Below are 20,112 nucleotides of genomic sequence, written 5' to 3'. Positions count from 1 at the left end.
GAATAAAGTCTTTATTGGGACGTTAGGTGTGTGCGTAGAAAACATCCAAGTGTTCAGTGACCCCAGCATTAAAAGAACTGAAGCTCAGTCTGGGAGCTTCAGTCCTTCATACAATCATTGGGGATGAGAATAATCAATTACAGTATCATTTCGTCAATGTTTTAGCGTAATGCAGTCGATTTCTCCCTACTAAAATACAGTTTTACGCTAACATTTAACTGCATGCATGCACAGAAATGCTGTCTAAATACATGAAGACACCCCAGACACTTGTGGGAGCTCCTACAGTACATGCATCAAGGTACCTGCAGCTGTGGCCAAACTGTAACGTGGAGGTGGTGACAAAAAGTCGACACTAGTAAACTGCTCTGGTGTCCGCGTGCACACCGTGTCCCGTCATTTCCTATCCTTGTGTTGGGTTTTTTGAATGAAAGAAAAAACAGCAACTTACAGAAAATCTGCTCCCCTCAGCTCTTGGAACTTCATGTGTTCCGTGTCATGGCGGTGAATGGCATTGGCGTCCCAGCTCAGACTGTGGTGCTCCGCAGCCCCAGGTGCAAATCCAAGCTGCCGTGTAGGCTTCTCTAGCAGGGACTTCTGGAAAATAGACAGAGATGAACTGTGCTGAGCTCATGAGACTTGCTGTGCTGCAACGGCACAACAGACTCCTCCAGTTCATGGTCTCTTAATGTAGCACTTGGGACTTTTGTGTTCTGTTTTTTTTTTTTTTATTCTTTCAAAGGTGAGTTGGTAAGAGAAATTCCCAGAGTGCCGATTACAAACCTGTACTGGTCCAAGGGAGGGCATTGGTCGCTTGTCTTCAAGGGACTCATGGGAGTGTCGTGAAAACTTCATGTCACCCGTGACCACAACCTTCTGCTGCCAGTTCTGGTATTGTCTCTGGGCAGCTTGCAGTTGCTCCTCCTGCAGAGAATCTCCTGAACAGAAGAGAGTCAAAAAATAAATGTAAAATGGAGTTCTCTTGCTTTTAAGCGAGTCTTGACTTCAGTGTTATTACCCAGAATCCCCTTACCCACCTGCTAAGAAGACGGTTACAGGGGCTTTGGGACTGAAAAAAGCGTTTGGCTTCTTGTAGAGTTCAAAATCCTCTGCTCTTCTGCTCCATGTCCATCTGCCCCGTGACAGTGTAGGCTGCAGAACGTTGGCATGAAGAAGATTTTCTAACCAAGGCTGAAGAGACACAGGCAAGAATAAGCAGCCTTTAACTCAGCATAAGAGGTTAGAGAAGATGCTACACTACATACACTCAAGAAATTTCCAGAAAACCACAAGTCAGCAACATCAGCAGTCCTCCTTGGCACTGGGTGCTAAGTCTGCACGGTGGAGTAGCTGCCTAACTGCGTGATACGCCATATCAACCACAGTAAACCATGTTACATAATGCCAGTCACCGGAGTCGGCCCTGGGAACAGAGAGTGGCGAGTTTGATCCTCTCCCAACATAGCACAACACACGCACATATTTCGTTTATCTGGCTGTGCAGCCGGAGCCAACATGGCTGATATTCTGCGAGTACCTTTTCCAGTTCATCTAGACGGGCAGTATCTGGAATTTTGTGATGTCGGTTGCTCTCAATAGAGCTCTTGAATCCTGGGTATGTGAAGCCCTCAGCAGTGCGCCAGCATGCCTTTGACCTGGCTTCCTTCTCTTTTGCATCCTTTTCTAGATCTACCGGAAGAACAGTGGCAGACATGTACTCTTGGTTATAGGTGAACAGTCGCTTTGGTGCCTGGAAAGGAAAACCGATGTGTTTAAAAAACGAGGCTGTGCACTGGAAGGCATTACCGACAGGAGCCAGTGCTCCATATTCTGACAAAAGGCCACACCTTTGCCATCTCCCTTCTGAGAAGCTGCTTGGAGAGCTCAGTGGAGTTCAGTGCCTGCCCACTGTAGTTGTAAGCGGCTTTGCCAGCTGGAGGAAGAGCTGTGATCATTCGTACCTTGGGCCGCTGAATTCTCTGGCTTGCTTGGTTGAGAAGGTCAATGTTCCCCTAGGAAAACAAAGCTAAACATAGTAAGGGGGGCACTTAGTCAGCCTGCACCCGATAACGAAAAAGGGTGAAAGGTTCTTTACAGGCTGAAAAGTGAACAAGGGTCAAGACGCAACTTCTGGAGGTACAGCCTTCAAGTGTGCAACTGAAAAAGAAAAAAGCAGGTAGCATATATAGAGGGGACAAAGCCAGGACAGATGAAAGGATCGGAGAAAGGTGGGAGCAGCAGTGAAAAAAGCTGCCATTAAAAGAAGATGAAAGGAGAAATTAAAGGTTAGCCAGTCATTTACCTCTTATGCATTAACCCCCAGAGTCTCTTGGGCTCAGAATTCTGTGTAAATACGGTTAACCCTGAATGTCTCTCAGGGATTTAGGGATTATAATAATTAAATAGTATATAATAATTAAATAATATAAATAATTAAGCCACATTGAGGATCAAGACAGTAGTCTGTTGCCATCTAGTGGATAAAATAACATTTTGCAGCAAAAACCACAAACATTTGCCACTCTGAGGCAGGGGTCTCCAACTCCAGTCCTGCACAGCTACCGTGGTTGCAGGTTTTCATTCTAACCCTTTTCTTAATTAGTGGCCAAACTTTGCTGCTAATTAACTCTTTGCCATAATTTTAACTGATGCACATCTTAACACTCCCCCTCCTAATTATTTCTTTATTCCTTAATTAGCAACCAAACAATATTAAGACACAAAATGAACCAACACACAAACAACAACAACAACCTGCGTCCATCACACAATAACTGAAAATAAAGAAAGGTGAAGGCCTCAGTAATGTTGGTCTACTCAGGTCCACAAAACAAAACGGCACTCTTAAAAAAGAAAATCAAAAGTTTTGGAAATGTCCGCCACGGCAGAATGAGCGCCATGGAATTAAATAACGGGTTTAATTAGCAACGAGAATTGGCTTCAAGTTAAGAAACTGAATGAAGTGAAGATGGTTGGAGTTTGAGGCCCCAGCTTAGTTGCTCATCTGTTGGCTCACTTCACATCAAATGTATGTTTAGGTGCCGTTTAAAGAAAAAAGAATCAATTCAGCGGTCAGAGTCTCAAGAGAAGTCAATTAAAATAAAGGGTTAATTAGCAGCAAAAACTGGTCACTAATTAAGAAACAAGTTGGAATGAAAACTTGCAGCCACAGTAGCTCTCCAGGACTGGAGTTGGAGACCCTGCTCTAAGGTATCTCATCAATAATGAGTGGGGCAGAAACTTCAACCAAAACATAATGGTGCATTAAAAAGACGGAACCATTAGCTTAATCAAGTGACAGTGATGAGAATGTGAATTGGTCATCAGACATTGACACCAATAGTGACACTGAGGATATGGCACCGCACAAGCAAACTGCCGTGATATGCCTGGTAAATCTGGACGCCCGAAGGTTCACTGTGGTGCAAGTAGGTGCATTTCAAAATGATTTCAATCAAGCGGGATGACAAGAAAGAAACCCGCTTCTACTGACCTGGTCGCAACATCAGGCAGTGTGCTAGTGACTGTCTGTAAAACGTGTCGCACAAAGGACATGGATTAAATCTGCACCAGTACAGCTGTGGTCACCAGACATTGCACTCCTACTATATTCATGTTGACATTTTCATATTAATGTTGTCTCTTGCTCCACAAGTCAGCTCCAGGAATTCATTATTGATTTTAAACGTTTCCATCTGTCATTTTTACAGTCAGCATTTCCAACACACCGCAGCATACTTCGATATCAGTCTTTCTATCAGCTTTCTGAGACTTCAATTTCTGTATCTGTCTATTACAAGCTAATGGACTCACAGAGTTACCATTTATTCGGCTAGATTCGATCTGGGCGTTCTAAACGATCTCTACCTCTCTCACAGTTCCTTAGATTTTGTTACCTCTGCAGTGAGGAGGTGGCCATCTATAATGAAGCACTCAGAATGAGGAGTTGATAGAGGACACGCTTTCCATATTGTGGACAGGGCCTTCAATCAAGCCAGGAGCAGACCTTGTAACATCCATTATTCTGGTCCTGCCATTCCACTTTAAACACACCACAGGTCATCAAACACAATTTCCCAGTTTTTAAGACTGATCCTTCCACAGGAGCCTTTTTTTCCTAACCTTTCCTTGATCTTCTTCCATTAACTAGCTAATCTATGCAAACTTATCGTCCACAGCTCTCTTCACAGATTCTTCATCAGGCACTCTCAGCTGTAACAGGAGATGCTGGGTCATTTGTAAATATCTCACCATCAATACCATTGTTTCTGGTCCTTCTGGTTAATTCAGCATTAAGCAATTACAACATCACCCGTCTATAAATCTTATATGCTGCATTTCTCGTAGGAAGTATCCAGACATCTTTATCTGGCTACAACAGGGAGAATGCTAGCAGACTGTCTATTGTAGAACACCTCACATCCCTTGACCACTGCCACACTCATCTCTCGGTTTTCATTCACAGTGCTTTAAAGACCCTTTTTAAAGAAAAACAGAACACGCAAAGCTCATTCTCGGCCTGGGATCACATATTTTTCTTTCATCTTTTTTATCTCCTAGTCTCACCTTTTCTCCTTCCATCTGCCTGGCTTTACATCTGCTCTGTTCCCTGCGATATCCTGTATGTTACCCCCTCTTTTCTTATCACTTGCACACCTGAGGATGGCGATAAGGCTGAAGTGTTTTTAGCCATCTTTCTTTTTCAGTGTGGATATAACTTTTAACCTTTCTTATCTACCAGCTGGTTAAAGCTGCCACCAGTGCGTGAGACAGCCAGCTCATAGGCGAGGTAGATGGCGCCTGTCAAGTGGCAGTAGTTAAGTTCTTAATTTCTAGTTTGGATATCACTTTGAAACAAACCTGAATGAAATCTCTTTCCTGGCTTTTCTGCAGACAGTTTTGCTTCATTACAATGTAGTCCCAGTTATGGTTGTCCAGTGGTGGGTACTTTGACGTGCTTTTGACCTGGGCAGGAATGTGGTCAGAACTCGGTGTGGGTATAGTTGCCTTGGAGGACACCACTATGGCCTGCCCAGGTGGAATTCCTAGTTCTTCTCCTAAACTCATGATCATCTCAGCTGTGGGAAAGAGGTCTTTGCGCAGTGTGTCCCTCAGTGTCTTCATCTGACATATCACGTCAAGCCTAAAAGGAAAAAGTTAGACAGTATCATTGTACACTTCTGCTTTTGTCTCAGTGTGAAGACATGACATGCTACCATAGCTAACAGCCATATTTGCTAGGGCTTCCTCAGTTTCCTGGAGTGTCAGATCAGCCCCTCCTGTAGCTGCTGTTCTGAATGATTGCCACTCACTCAATAACTCATCACACAGTCTAAAATTGGAAAAATAGCAGGTCTTCTTTCAGAGTAAAGCATGACGAGTGGCATTAAGACCACCCAGGTGGAAGAGAAGGCTGAGAGAAAGAATTCATTTGTGGAGGAAAACAGGAGTGGAATCAAGCTAAAGGGTACCTGCATAAAGTGAAGACATCAAGAACAACACCATAACGTTAAACCTGCGGTTCTGCCACCCAAGAACTCCCAATTCAAGTCCGAGACATTTGAGTGTCAGTCACAACTGCTGGGATTCAACATGAAAGAAGACTTCTCTGAGGAAAAGCCACTGGGCTGTAAACTGAATACGAACCAATATATTTGTCTCGTCTTGTCTTGATGTCATCATTATTTTGTAGTTTTTTTCTATTTATGGTTGATTAATGACTCGTACATCCACATTGCTTGGCCCTGGAGAAGGACCAGAGGTGCATAGGCTTTCTGCTTTGCAGCTGGTTTCTCCACAAGCTCCATCAAGTCAAACATGCTGGATGAGAGGCAATGATTTGGGTTGTTTGTAACTCCTCTTCACAATCACCGAGTATACCACGAACGTCTCTTTATACCAGAGTATTTTAGTTTTAGAAGGACATGTGAGGCTCTTTCTGACCACAAGATGTTCTGCTGTATGCTGTTATTTTTCTCCATTCCCCTGCTTTTAATTGCTCTACATACTGCCTTGTGTTGTCTTTCTATTCAAACTTCCTTTGTCTATTCTGACTCTCGGGCGCTGCAATCCTTCAATGTCTGTTACCTGAGAGTCCTATGTAAGCTACCTGCTGCCACAGCCACTTTGTCATGGTATTACAGTCATGGCCAAAATTATCAGCATCCCTGGAATTTTCAAAGAAAATGCACCATTTCTCCTAGAAAACCGTTGCATTTACAAATGTTTTGGTATACACGTGTTTATTTCCTTTATGTGCATTGGAACAACACAAAAAAACCAAATCTGACATCATTTCACACAAAACTCAAAAACCAGACTTGACAAAATTATTGGCACCCTCAACTTAATATTTGGTCGCACGCCCTTTGGAAAAAATAACTGAAATCAAGCACTTCCTATAACCATCAACAAGCTTGTTACACCTCTCAACTTGAATTTCTGGCCACTCTTCTTTTGCAAACTGCTCAAGGTCTCTCAGATTTGAAGGGCGCCTTCTCCCAACAGCGATTTTGAGATCTCTCCATAAGTGTTCAATCGAATTTAGATCCGGACTCATTGCTGGCCACTTCAGAACTCTCCAGCGCTTTTTCTTCAACCATTTCTGGGTGCTTTCAGAGGTATGTTTGGGGTCATTGTCCTGCTGGAACACTCATGACCTCTGACGTAGACCCAGCTTTTTGACACTGGGCCCTACATTGCGCCCCAATATCTTTTGGTAGTCTTCAGATTTCATGATGCCTTGCACATCCAGTGCCAGAGGCAGCAAAACATCCCCAAAACATCTTAGAACCTCCACCATGTTTCACTGTAGGTATTGTGTTGTTCTTTTCTTCGTAGGCCTCATTCCACTTTCTGTAAACAGTAGAATGATGAGTTTTACCAAAAAGCTCTACCTTGGTCTCATCTGTCCACAAGACGTTCGGCCAGAAGGATTTTGGCTTCCTCAAGTACATCCTGGCAAACTCCAGTCTGGCTTTTTAATGTTTCTGAGTCAGCAGTGGGTTCCTCCTGGCTCTCCTGCCATAGCGTTTCATTTCGCAACATCAGATGTTGATGGATAGTTCGAGCTGACACTGTTGCACCCTGAGTCTGCAGAACAGCTTGAATATGTTTTGAAGTTGATTGGGGCTGTTTATCCACCATTCGGACTATCCTTCATTGCAGTCTTATCAATTTTTCTCTTCCGTCCACATCCAGGGAGATTAGCTACAGTGCCATGTGTTGTGAACTTAATTATGTTGTGGACAAAGGAATATGAAGATCTCTGGAAATGGACTTGTAGCCTTCAGATTGTTGATATTTTTCCACAATTTTTGTTCTCAAGTCCTCAGACAATTCTCTGCTCTTCTTTCTGTTCTCCATGCTTAGTGTGGCACACTCAGACACACAACAGAAAGGTTGAGTCAACTTTTCTCCATTTTAACTGGCTTCAGGTGTGATTGCTATATTGCCAGCACCTGTTTCTTGCCACAGGTGAGATCAAACGAGCATCATATGCTTGAAATAAAACGATTTACCCACAATTCTGAAAATGTGCCCATAATTTTGTCCGGCCCAATTGTGGAGTTCTGTGTGACGATTTCAGATTTGTCTTTTTTTCTCTGTTTTTTTTGTGTTGTTCCAATGCACATAAAGGAAATAAACGTGTGTATACCAAAACATTTGGAATTGCAACGGTTTTCTGGGAGAAATGGTGCATTTTCTTTGAAAATTCCATGGTGCCGATAATTTCGGCCATGACTGTAGTTTGCAGCTGCCACTGTGTTCTTCAGCTCCTTCTCATGCTCTTCCTTGCTGTAATCTGACGATTTATTATTTTGGATTTGCTGACTTTTGAATTACTGTTGGTATGTAGGATTTTGAAATTTGGATTCGTAGAGCTTGGCTATTAACTCTGTTTGTGTTGCATTTTGTGTTCATTAGTTCAGCTTTGTTCTTTTCTTTTCATTGATATTTTGAGTTTAATTAATGAAAGTAAATAACTTGTTAAAATTATTTAAATACATTTTAGTTATTTATTAAATTAATGATATTAAAGATAAGTAAAGTCAAGGATGGGACATATTTATTTTATTTCCCACATTTTTCTCACATGGCTTTTCTGCTTTGCCTGTCACTTTGATAAACAGACAATGACAAAGTGCCATCTCTTATCGGTTATGTTTGTTACTGGCGTTTAGATTAAACTACCTTGCTGGTTATCTCCGGATAAGTAAACCCTTGAGTTAGGAGAACACGTACTTACTGTTTCAATTAATTTATCTGTCTAATAGAAAACAAATCAATGAAAAGTAACGTCAAGATAATCTAATGATTGATCTTTCGAAGGTGAAAATAGGTTAAGAACATGAGATTCCCTCTTGTCAACATTTAGGATGCCACAATCCTAACACAGAAAAAGAGAGAGTTCAACAGAAACAAAGAATGGAGGTTTACATTTTGAAAATTCCACAAAAGAGAAACTGTAATAAACTTGACTGCCATCACATTTCAGGTTAGTCGTGTGGTTTACTCCAACGTTTTGAGCTCTGAACTCCTCTAAATAACAGCAGTATCTGAGGATATTCGGAGAACCTCGTGTCATGATTTGTTTTTACGCTGATTATTTAGTGCGATTTTATACTTGTATTGGGGGGTTTTGAGATAGAGGTTTCTGCTCATTTTATTACCTCCTTGAAGTTTGTAATGGTTTAGAGTTTGCCGTTTTGTTTTGTAAGGTCTTAAGATGCCATTTTAGGCCCACAGTCGACACAATTTTGAGTTGCCATCATTAGGGCTGCTTTTCTGTGTTTCTAGATGTATGGCTTCTGAGATTGTGACCTGTACTTAATCGTCAAGAAAGGATAAAAGGACAGCTAGGAATTCATTTTCTTATCCAATCTGTGGATACCAAAGCTCTCAGAAAAGCTTTGTGCAAACTCTTCTCACGTATTACTTTCAGTTTTGACCTCTTGCTCATTCTCTCCCTTTGAATTTTTGTCTCATGTTTAGGCTTTGGTTTCTTTTTGTTCTTTTTTTGTGTTTTCTTACATACCATAGATACTCGCGTATAAGTCGAAAAATGTATGCCTTAAAATTCATTCAAAAAAACAGGGTCGACTTATCTGTGGGGCAACACAATTTTCCATAGAATTTGGGTAATGGCACAGTGCTTTTATTTAAAACAGTCAATCAAAATCAGTGTTCAAAGTAAACAGTGCAGTGATTCAAAAGAACTCTTCATTAAATAAAGAATCCATGAAGCAAACGTGGAAGTTTAAAAATCAATAAAATAGAAAAACAATCCTTTAAAAACTCGGCCTAACACCCAGGCTTCCACACAGCAGCCTACGAGCGCTCGTTCACTCGCTCGTCCACTCGCACACCCTCTCTCTCTCTCTCTCTCTCCTGCTTTCTCCAGCCACTTCCGCCTTTCTTTCTCTTCCTTGTTTTTTTATTTCGTTTTTTTTTTAACTCTGTTTTTCCTTCTTCTCTAACTGACTCGCACTTCTCTTTATATGCAGAGAGGACATAGCAGCTGCAGCACATTAGCCACAGGAACAATCACGGATGTGGGCAGTCCTTCACCTGTGCACTAGGTGAGAAACGGCCACACCGCAGATCGCCCTGCGGCTCGCGACAGCCACCACGCCCCCTCGCTAAGCCATGAGCGCGGCGATTAATTATTTAAAAACTAAAACGGCCTTTGCTAAGAGAGCTGTGGACCCATAACACCACATAAGCCTTTGTTGGAATTTCAAGCATCGGCTGGCTGGTGTACGCGGTTTATGAACAGATATGGGCTGTGCCTTCGTCAGCGAAGAAAAATCGCGCAGAAGCTGCTGAAAGATCTAGAAGGTCAGTTCCTTTCATAAATTTATTATCAAGCAAAGACAAAGGCATGACTTTGATCTCAGTAACATTGCTAACATGGATGAAACGGCAATGACATTTGATATGCCAGGGAATCGAACTGTAGCAGGTATTGGTGAGAAGACCATACTTATTAAGACAACGGGCCATGAAAAAACCCTCGACTTATACGTGGGTCATAACAAATTTCGTAATTTTCGGCTTAAAAATACACTCAACTTATCTGTGAGATTGACTAATACTCGAGTATCTACGGTACATCTTCTGGTCATGCTGAAAAAAATGTATCTGCCAGATCACCTCAAAACAAGGCTACAATACTAATAATAATCTCTATATTATAAAAAAAAATCCTGTGGAATGAATGACTAGGAGACGATAAGTGATCTTCACGTTAAGATGACGAAAGACAAATAAAGAACCGCGAGACGGAAGAGAATGGGCAAAAAAAAAACAGTAGTGTGAAGGGAAGCAGCGCACACAGATACAGGTGTCTCAGTGCATATAAAGCATATCAAGGACAATATGTTATAAATGAAACGTCGATGAATAAAAGATCGCATTAGTGCAAAAAAAAAAAAAAATTAATCATCAGGATCAGGTGTAACTGGAAAAAATAGCAGGACAAAGCGAGGTCAGAAATAAAAGGAAAAGAGCAGAAAACAAAGTCTTTTTGCATTCGCATCATTCAATGCAATAAACGTAGATTTACACAATAATGGAACCTACACTATGACAATCTGTGGTAAGGCAACAGTTAAAGCAACGACAAGTTTAATTTCAAGAAAACACAGTTCGGTCAGGTGTATATTTATGATCGCGGAGAAACGATCACAACGCGAGCAGCAGAGACACAAAGTAGCAAAAAGGACAGCGGTTGGACAGTCTTTAAAAATATCGAAGGGCCGCACAACAGCTGCCCCCCCCCTTCACAACGTGAGCAGCGTTATTCGTCCTGCATGAAAGTGATGTAACCACGCCCGGGGCCGGAAATAAAGGACAAATATTGTTTTCACAACGTCACATGAGACCATGCAGTGAGTCATCATTTAAAACAAGTCCACAGACATCTAACCTAGCAGTTGTTGGATTGCTTTTGGCAGACACGCATCATGTGCTCCCAGCTCTTAAACAACGACATGCGACAAGCAGAACAGGTAGCTCGCCAGCAACAGAAAGACAGCAAATGATTCAAAGGCATCTCCTTAGCGTGTGTTCAGCCGCCCCCCTTCACAACGTGAGCAGCATTATACGTCTGGCAGGAAAGAGATGTAACCACACACGGGCTGGAAATAAAGGACAAGTATCATTTTTACAAAAGTTTTTAAAGTAAAAGTGAAAATCTCTTTAAATTGTATATTGCCTGCCTAAGGTAAAGTCATCCCTGATGGAGGATCGCAGGAATCGTGGGAAAGAGGGGTCCTTTCATCGGATTAGCACTATTTCAGATGTGGAATGGCAAAATAGGGGAGGCAGCTTGATGAATGAGGTCTCCAGAACTTAAAACAAATCCAAATCATATGTGATATCATCTCCTGTGAAATTATACTCCATACTTCTATAATTTTTATTTTGATACTGTATTGAGGATTTGTTCTGTTCTATGTATTGTATTGACCCCCTTATTTTTAACACCCACTGCACACCCAACCTACATGGAAAGAGGTCTCTCTTTGAACTGCCTTTCCTAAGAGGTCTTCGATTTTTTCCCTACAAGGGTTTTTTTGGGGGAGTTTTTTCTTGTCTAGAGGGTCAAGGCTGGGGGGCTGCCAGGAGTCACGGCCTGTTAAAACCCATTGCGGCACTTCTTGTGTGATTTTCAGCTATACAAAAAATAAATTGCATTGTATTGTACATCTGGTAAACCAAACACGGGGGTGGGCGAGCGAAGCGAGCAGGGGGCAGAGCCCCTTAGTATTAACTGATTACAATATTAACGGAGAACAAATCTGCACGATTACAGTTTGACAAAAATGATTACAAAATTATTAGAGGGAAAATATGACAACACTTGAGATTTGCTTAGAGCAATGGAAAAAGTAACACATAAGTAATTCTCACCATCTGAAAGAATTCCACCTAATATCTGGATCACCCTTTGTACTTATAACCTTCACAAATTTAAATTAGCAACAAAATAGGACATTTATGTTTTACTTGAGAAATGCATGCCATTGACTGATAGATTCAGCAGACCAGCTTTGAATCTCTCCCAGCCAGCCTTTATGCTTGGCTCTTATTCCTTCAAATGTTGCTGGACTTTCTTCCATATCCCTAAGAATGCTAGGCTATATCAATTGGCACCAATACACTCTGTTATATGTGATAGTGGGCACATGTGTAAGTGTGTCACACAAAGAACTGGTGCCCCATCCAAGTTTGCTTTCTAGGATTATGCAGGCTCAGAAAACTGTAAAGTGAAGCCTGCCTGCAGGTCTTTACATCCAAGTTCCACTATTTTGTTGAAACACTTGGCTTTCAGTTCTTGAATAGCCAATACTGTCTGGCACTCTTCATTATTTAGTCACAGGGAGACAGAATCACGCAAAGGCAGCATCGAAGAATCAGTGCTTAATGGCATGTCAGACTAAGTTATACCCACTGATAGCAGGAAAAGTTATAGTCACTTGTCGAACTGACGAGGACACCAGAGCGTCACCAGAATGCTCAAACTCCACACAGACATTGACCAGGCCAGGAGTCTAATACAGGCGCCTAGATCTGTGAGACAGCAGCATTAAGCAGTTATGATTTGTGGGTTTCTTTTGGAGAAAAAATACGTGCTAGATTTCTGAATTTGACATTAGTTTGCATCCAGAACATTTTGTTAAAAAGTTGAATTATTTACCATATTTTCCATGATACCATTTGTTTATGAAAAGTGTTGTTGCTTTGTGGAGTAAACAGATTAGTGAGTAGGTATTTTTGAGTGTGACTGATATGATCTTCACTGCAAGGCAGCTCCAAGAAAAAGTGTCAAGAGCAAAATGTCAGGCTGTACATCACTTTTGTTGACTTGAACAACGCATTTAGTAAAACCTGGATGTCCAGGGACATTCACCACAATGGTAAGAGAGTTTTGTGATGGCATTTTAGCCCAGATCTAGAACAATGGTGAAATCTCAGAGCTGTTTACCATGACAAATGGTGACAAAAAAAGACTGCATCCCTGTGCCAACCCTCTTCAGTCTCATGTTTTCCACGCATATAAGACACGTTCAGGGACTCCAGTGTGGTTGTCTAACTTACACTTTCACATGGAAGGAAACCTTTTTAATCTGAGACAACTCAAGGCCTAATCGAAAGTACCAACAGAAATAGTTAGTGACTTCATGTTTTCGGATGACTGCTCTGAATGCCAGCTCCCAAACTGACATGCAGACAGGCCTGGACTTATTCCAGTCTGCATGTTCCAATTTTGGCCTCACTGTCTCTGACAAAAAGACAGAAAAGATGCTCCAGCTAGCCATAGGTGAGCCCTTCACTGAGCCTGTCAACACTCTCAGTGGCCAAAGGTTAAACTCATTTGACAAGTTGACCAACCCCAGCACACTACTACCAGACTGAGCACACAGATGACAAGGTCAACATCAGGATCAACAAATCCAGTACCACCTTTGGCTGACTCTGCTCTTCAGTGTAGGAGCTGTGAGGAATTAAGCGGCCAACAAAACTCAAAGTCTATGCTGCCGCAGTCCTACCCTCATTCCTGTGCGCATGTGAGACATGGACAGTCTACAGTCAATATGCCAAAAAGCTTAGTTGTTTTCATATGTCAGTAAATGTAAAGTATTACACATAGGAAATAAAAATGTTAGGTTTGAATACACAATGGGTGGTCGGAAAATCGAGAGTACACCTTATGAGAAGGATTTAGGAGTCATAGTGGACTCCAAGCTATCAACTTCCAAACAGTGTTCAGAAGCCATTAAGAAGGCTAACAGAATGTTAGGTTATATAGCACGATCTGTGGAGTACAAGTCCAAGGAGGTTATGCTCAACCTTTATAATGCACTGGTGAGGCCTCATCTTGAGTACTGTGTGCAGTTTTGGTCTCCAGGCTACAAAAAGGACATAGCAGCACTAGAAAAGGTCCAGAGAAGAGCGACTAGGCTGATTCCAGGTCTACAGGGGTTGAATTATGAGGAAAGATTAAAAGAGCTGAGCCTTTACAGTTTAAGCAAAAGAAGATTAAGAGGTGACATGATTGAAGTGTTTCAAATTATGAAGGGAATTAGTACAGTGGATCGAGACTTGTATTTTAAAATGAGATCATCAAGAACACGGGGACACAGTTGGAAACTTGTTAAGGGTAAATTTCGCACAAACATTAGGAAGTTTTTCTTTACACAAAGAACGTTAGACACTTGGAATAAGCTACCAAGTTGTGTGGTAGACAGTTAAGCGTTAGGGAAAGTGGATAGGACTGGCGAGCTTTGTTCGGCTGAATGGCCGGTTTTCTTCTAGAGTGTTCTAATGTTCGAATGACCTGCCTTCAGAAAATCCTGAACATTAGATGGCAGGACAAGATCCCTGACACCAAGCTGCTTACCCAGTGTGGCATAACACCATGCTATGCCATAGATTTTCTATGGTGACCTGCTGCAGGTCAAAAGCTCTGTTGGTGCTCAAAGGAAGTGCTACAAAAACACTCTGAGGGTCTTTCTTAGGAACCTTGACTTCAATATACAGGTAGACAGATGGGAGGCATTTGCTTTGGAGCGAGTCACTTGGTGCACAAAGATCAGCACTGGCATCTTAGCTTATGAGAAAAGGTGTCTTGCCAATGAAGAACAAAGACGCATATAAAGAAAGCAATGACAGCACAAAATCAGCCTCCTGATCTGAGATTGTGGGTCTGCAGGTGGTTCATCAAGCCAGAGACTGTAACCGATGATACGAGGTGTGGCAGAAAAGTAATGAGGCTGGCAGCACTACAAGCGATCTGGCAACGCTGCGCTGTTGTCCTTGATAGAGCACGTGTATCAGTACCCTCCTATAGCTCAGTGTGAGTTTCAACTCCTTCCGTTAACTACGTGATTTTTGTGACTGCTATTAGCGAAGTTGTGTTTTTGGTTGTGTGTCACGCAAAATGGAACAGTGGAATTTGGAGCAACATTGTGCCATTAAACGGCAAGTGTGACGTTTGAAAAGTTAAAACAGGCCTATGGGGAACATTCTTTATCCCGAGCTCAAGTTTTTCGCTGGCACAAATCATTTCTGGAAGGCAGAAAACACGTTGAAGATGAACACCGTTCAGGGAGGACTTCGAACTTCGAAAACCAATGAAAACATCGAACGTGTGAACACTCTTGTGAGATCAGACCATCGTTTAACATTAAGAATGTTAAGTGAACAATTAAATTTGAACAGATTTACCGTTCATCAAATTTTGACTGAACATTTGCGCATGCGAAAGGTCTGTGCCAAAATGGTGCCGAAAAACTGCCCTCCCTCTCCATAACAGAATTTTTGACCTCAAAAGGCATTCCTGTGGTTCCCCAGCCCCCTTATTCACCTGACCTTAGTCCGTGTGACTTTTTCCTTTTTCCTAAACTGAAAAATGTCCTCAAAAGGACGTCATTTCGGGAGTTTAGAAAACATCCAAAAGAGTGTAACGGACATGCTGAAGACCATACCGGTTGAAGACTTCCAGCGCTGCTACCAACAGTGGGAACAACGTCTCCATCGGTGTGTAGCTGCCCAAGGGAGCTACTTTGAAGGGGATAACATTGATGTTTGAAAAAAAAATAAAAACTTTGGTAAATAAAAAATCAGTCTCATTACTTTTCTGCCACACCTCGTATCATGGCCCTCTTCAATAGGACATATAGATTTTGCGACATTTTTATTGTTAAACTGTTCTAGAGCAACAACTTTTGATTAAGGTTTAGGGTTCCGTCTATGGTTTTGATGATCGTGTTGTTGACTTCTTGATTGCAAATCTTGGCTGTCTTTCAGTCCATGTCTTATTTTCTGATCCGTTTCCAAAACCATGCTGCATAATCAATAACATTCAAAATTTGAAAAAACAAAGGAATCCACTTTCATAACCCATTTAGCAGCATTAAACACAGCTAACTAATAAGTTTCACACAATTATCCTGTAAGCTGAACATGAACTTCATTTTATAAAATGTAATTTATTTGTATGAAGTTTCCATCTGATGGATCAGTTTTGTTGTAAACATCACTTTAACCTTCAGGCAAGCACTTTTTTGTTATTGTGGATTTGAACTTGATGCACATTTTTGGTCAAGGTGGGCATATACAGCTCTGGCTGTTTAGAGAGCCATTTGGTTTAATAGCAGCTCATTCAAAGACTCAATTGCAACAAGCCTTTGGAGCAGTCATTAAAAATGTGGAGCAGATAAAGTGCTGCAATAAGAATGAGAAGAGTTCATATTTAAAATCTATAAAGCTTTCAAAGCTACTCTGCCTCATGTATCATGTACTTTAGTGTAATGTGCATGTTTAGCACTACATACAATGTGTCAAATAAGCATTGAGGGATGCTCTACAGAGATTTTCTATGTTGCCTTTATTTAAGAATGAACACCTGAATTTTTACTAAATTTCTCTGAATCCTGCCAACTACGCCAATATGTTTAAGTACACAGCCATTGAAGTACATAGACTCCTTAGCACAGTACTCATACTCTTGAATTTCTTTGTTGTCGTTTTTGTTTTCATTGAAAGTTACAGTTCTGTTAAATATAACATTATGGCATGATTAGATGTGGTTAAAAATTCTGGTCTGGTGTACAGTATTGGCTCATCGTTTATTGCTTCTGAATCATTTTCTCTTTTCACAGAATCACTAAATGCATTAGTGAGGGTAGTGGCAGCACCAAGGTGTTATCTGATAATAGTTCTAATTCTTGTGCCAGAAAAGAAAGAATGTTGGTGTATTTGGTTTATTCAGATAAAGTTTTTTGATTCAAATAATGAAGGAATGTAAATCTCTCTATTGTAATTAAAAAATCTTGGGGGACGAGACTTTTTGGAATGAAGTCCCGCAAGACGGAGACTTTTAGCATGACATTCTTTCAAGTCACGGCCTCCTCTCAACCATTTTCAAACAAGACCACAGTCCTCTCACCTCTCAGTCTTGTGAATGCATTTGTCAGACACACTTCTTGTGCTCTCAGCTCTTATACATTTTAACATTTTCCTCACTTCAAGTTCCCAATTAAAGAAGATGTATTATGTCTAAATCTTATTGAAGAATTTCACGAAGGGTTATCAACAGAAGACGAGCAATCCCAGCACTGAGATACAAAGAAGTCAAATGAATTTACTGCAAAAATATTGATCGGTTACACAGCAAATTGGTTAAATGTGCATCAATAGACTATGCTGAAACAGTTGGTGGTGATCGTGCAGAAGATGAAAACAACAACTTACAATATCATGAAGAATATCTACAACCGTTAACACAGTCCGGTCTTCCACCACACAAATTACCGTAGAAAGAAGGATGTATCCAAGAAAGGTAATGTAGTACATCTTTCGCAGATAACATAAGGCAACAAAGGAGATCTTGATATGCCATTCATATTAAAATGTTAACAGTTTCCCGTTAGAATAGCTTTTGCAAAGACAATTAACAAATCTCAGAGCCAAACATTCAAAAAAGTCATTTTATTTAATAGAGAGAAAGAAATGAAATGCAGTCACGGGTAGTAATACGTGGCGTGGACGCAAATGCAACCCTTCACATGAAAATTAAAATCTTGTTTAAATTGTACATTCACATCCCCATACACGAGTGGCATAACCACAAAGAGGCTAGCGTGTAGAGCTGGCCAAGGGATTGGCGAGCGAAGCAAGCAGGGGGCAAAGTCTCCTAGTTACTCTAAAGAACTTTAAAATGTTTCTTCACAACACTAGATACATCTTGTCCACTAGAAGGCATTTCTACATTACTCTTGAATTTTAAAGTCAAACCACAATTTTCTTCATCTCCTTTGCACATTTCACACCTGTTTAGCCATCAGATAACAGACGCCGGTGGTGGGCTGGCGCCCTGCACGGGGTTCGTTTCCTGCCTTGCACCCTGTGTTGGCTGGGATTGGCAACCAGCAGACCCCCCCGTGACCCTGCAGTTGGGATATTGCAGGTTGGATAATGGATGGATGGATAACAGACACACTGTCAGATTTTTGATCACTTCTTTAAGTTTGGATTGATGGGTTCTTGACGAGGTGGAGCTGGAATTGCTTCTCCATGTAATACATGTCTGCAGTCAGTGGAGTCCTGCTGAAGGAGCACCTGATCACAGCAACTGATCCCCCACCATTCTTTGATTTCTTGCCCCAGTGTGTTTTGAACATTCAATTTTTGTGTTCTTGTATTTAGCAATGTCCAGTCAATTGTTTTGTATTTAGAAATGTCCACTCTATTCTATGAAAAATTGTGCACTGACCCAAATAAAGGTTAGAACTCAATGTGAAAATTACATTTGTTTTGCATGAAATCAACACCACCAACTGTGATCATGAAATTGGTCACGTGTGTACATGTACCTTTATGGGAAGGCTGAAACCCAGAAATAAAAGGTGGACAGCATACTGTCCATGTCATCAACAAATTGAAGTTTTGATTATGAAGGCTTTTATTATCCCGACTGCCTGTGTGCGAAGGTTAACTTTCAAATTTAACTTGTCATTTTCCCAATTAGAAGTAATCTCAGTTAACAACCCCAAGAGAAATTGTGAGTCTGCTTAGGCTATTTCAAAATGTCAAAATCATCATAGAATTAAAAATGGCAATGAATGTCTCAGTAAATAAAAGAAATAAGTGCCTTTGTTTTTTAAAAGTCATGTTTATAGGGTAATGACCAGCTGTTTGGGTTACAGTGGCACTTTGTCATTTTAACTATGAAGGATTACATTTTGCAGAACACATTGCAAGTTTCAGGAGCCTGGCATGGTGGGGCAGCAGTTGGTGACCAAGGTTATAAATGCCACCCTCTCCTCATGTCTGCATGGCATTTTCTAAAGGCTAATTTCCTCTCATATCCTAAAGACATGCAGATTAGTGGGAATCCTATCTATGGTTGGCTCCTGCACGGTTATTACTGGAATTGCTCCTAAGTCTCCATGATCCTGTAATGAAATGATGTTTGGACAATACATGGAGATATACATACACCTGCCTGAAAATAAAATTGAATAGCCTTAGGGTAATCCAAGCACTTAGACACTTATACACGGTGACTTTGCCCATTTTGTGTTTTCACAATATTATAAACAGTATTGCTCCAAGTCTGCAAAAACCACTTTCAGCAAGCAAAATGATATTCATGCTCTCAGAGTTCTATTCAGGCCACTGTATAGACACCTCTGGAGACTTGGAAGCAAAGAAAGCGGCAAAGCAATTCTGAATGACCAAGGTGACGTTAGGCTCAGGGTGGTTGTGGTTGAAGAGCTTCTGTCAGCGCAGTAGAGTTCCGATTAGGGCTCTCCTAGAATCCATCTGATTCTAAAGAAGAGGGGGCTACAGTCTAATTCAAGACACACACATATATAAATATATATCATTTTTGTTTATAGCACTACATCTTAATGCAGTCATAATATGGCAACCAACATGTTACTGGAAGAGTGGGAAACTGGCCATATTGTTCTCTATCAGCTGATTGGCACAAAAGAGGGGGTAAGAAGAAAGGCAGCACACATGCTTTAGTCTCGATACACAGTGCACTTCGAAGGGCTCTTTAAATGACAGATATTGCCAGCTGTTAATTGGCGAAAAGGAAAATACAAAAACTGAATTTCAAAAGTGTAACCGCTTGTCAGACCAATTCATACACCGAGTCATGTGAAATGACAACTTTCACAGTCAATACAGTCAAGACAACATTCACCTGACCACACTCGGAGCCACCATCAAGCGGTCATCAGTAAAACACCACACCACAGTAAGCTATACATTCTCGAGGACATACCTTAAAACAGCATGGAAGCAAGCCTGAGGAACCATGTCCCTGACATAGAAGAGAGGTTGCCTCGTGAGCTCGGATAGAGGCTTGTGGAGATGAACATGGAAGAGGCCAACACCCAAGCTGGTGTACAAACGCTTCTGGAAGCTTAGTTGTGAGTTGTAGAAAACATCCAACCTATGCAACTCAGGAATTTCAGACCTGCAGTATAAAAAAAAAAAAAGATGTTGACATGCTGATTTCTAGGAGCATTTCCATCTGCCCCATGAGGAACAAAAGCCACCACTGAGCTGCATACACACACAATCACA

At 41.2% G+C, this 20,112-nt stretch overlaps 1 protein-coding gene across 3 annotated transcripts in view; it reads right to left on the bottom strand.

The window, feature by feature from the left end:
- Positions 1 to 20,112, bottom strand: part of cfap92 (cilia and flagella associated protein 92 (putative)) — a 38,354-nt gene that overhangs the window by 2,758 nt on the left and 15,484 nt on the right. For 2 of the 3 annotated variants that reach the window (XM_039770920.1, XM_039770921.1), the window contains exons 11-17: positions 19,808 to 20,002; positions 4,861 to 5,143; positions 1,848 to 2,012; positions 1,538 to 1,750; positions 1,038 to 1,191; positions 784 to 938; positions 452 to 597 (exon numbers count right to left, since the gene is read on the bottom strand). In XM_039770920.1, coding sequence (XP_039626854.1) covers positions 452 to 597; positions 784 to 938; positions 1,038 to 1,191; positions 1,538 to 1,750; positions 1,848 to 2,012; positions 4,861 to 5,143; positions 19,808 to 20,002 — 1,311 coding nt within the window. The other variant, XM_039770922.1, reaches the window with a different exon arrangement.

The sequence above is a fragment of the Polypterus senegalus genome, chromosome 12, assembly GCF_016835505.1.
Source record: "Polypterus senegalus isolate Bchr_013 chromosome 12, ASM1683550v1, whole genome shotgun sequence".
Taxonomy (NCBI): Eukaryota; Metazoa; Chordata; class Cladistia; order Polypteriformes; family Polypteridae; genus Polypterus; species Polypterus senegalus.
This window is presented reverse-complemented; position numbering and strand designations above follow the sequence as displayed.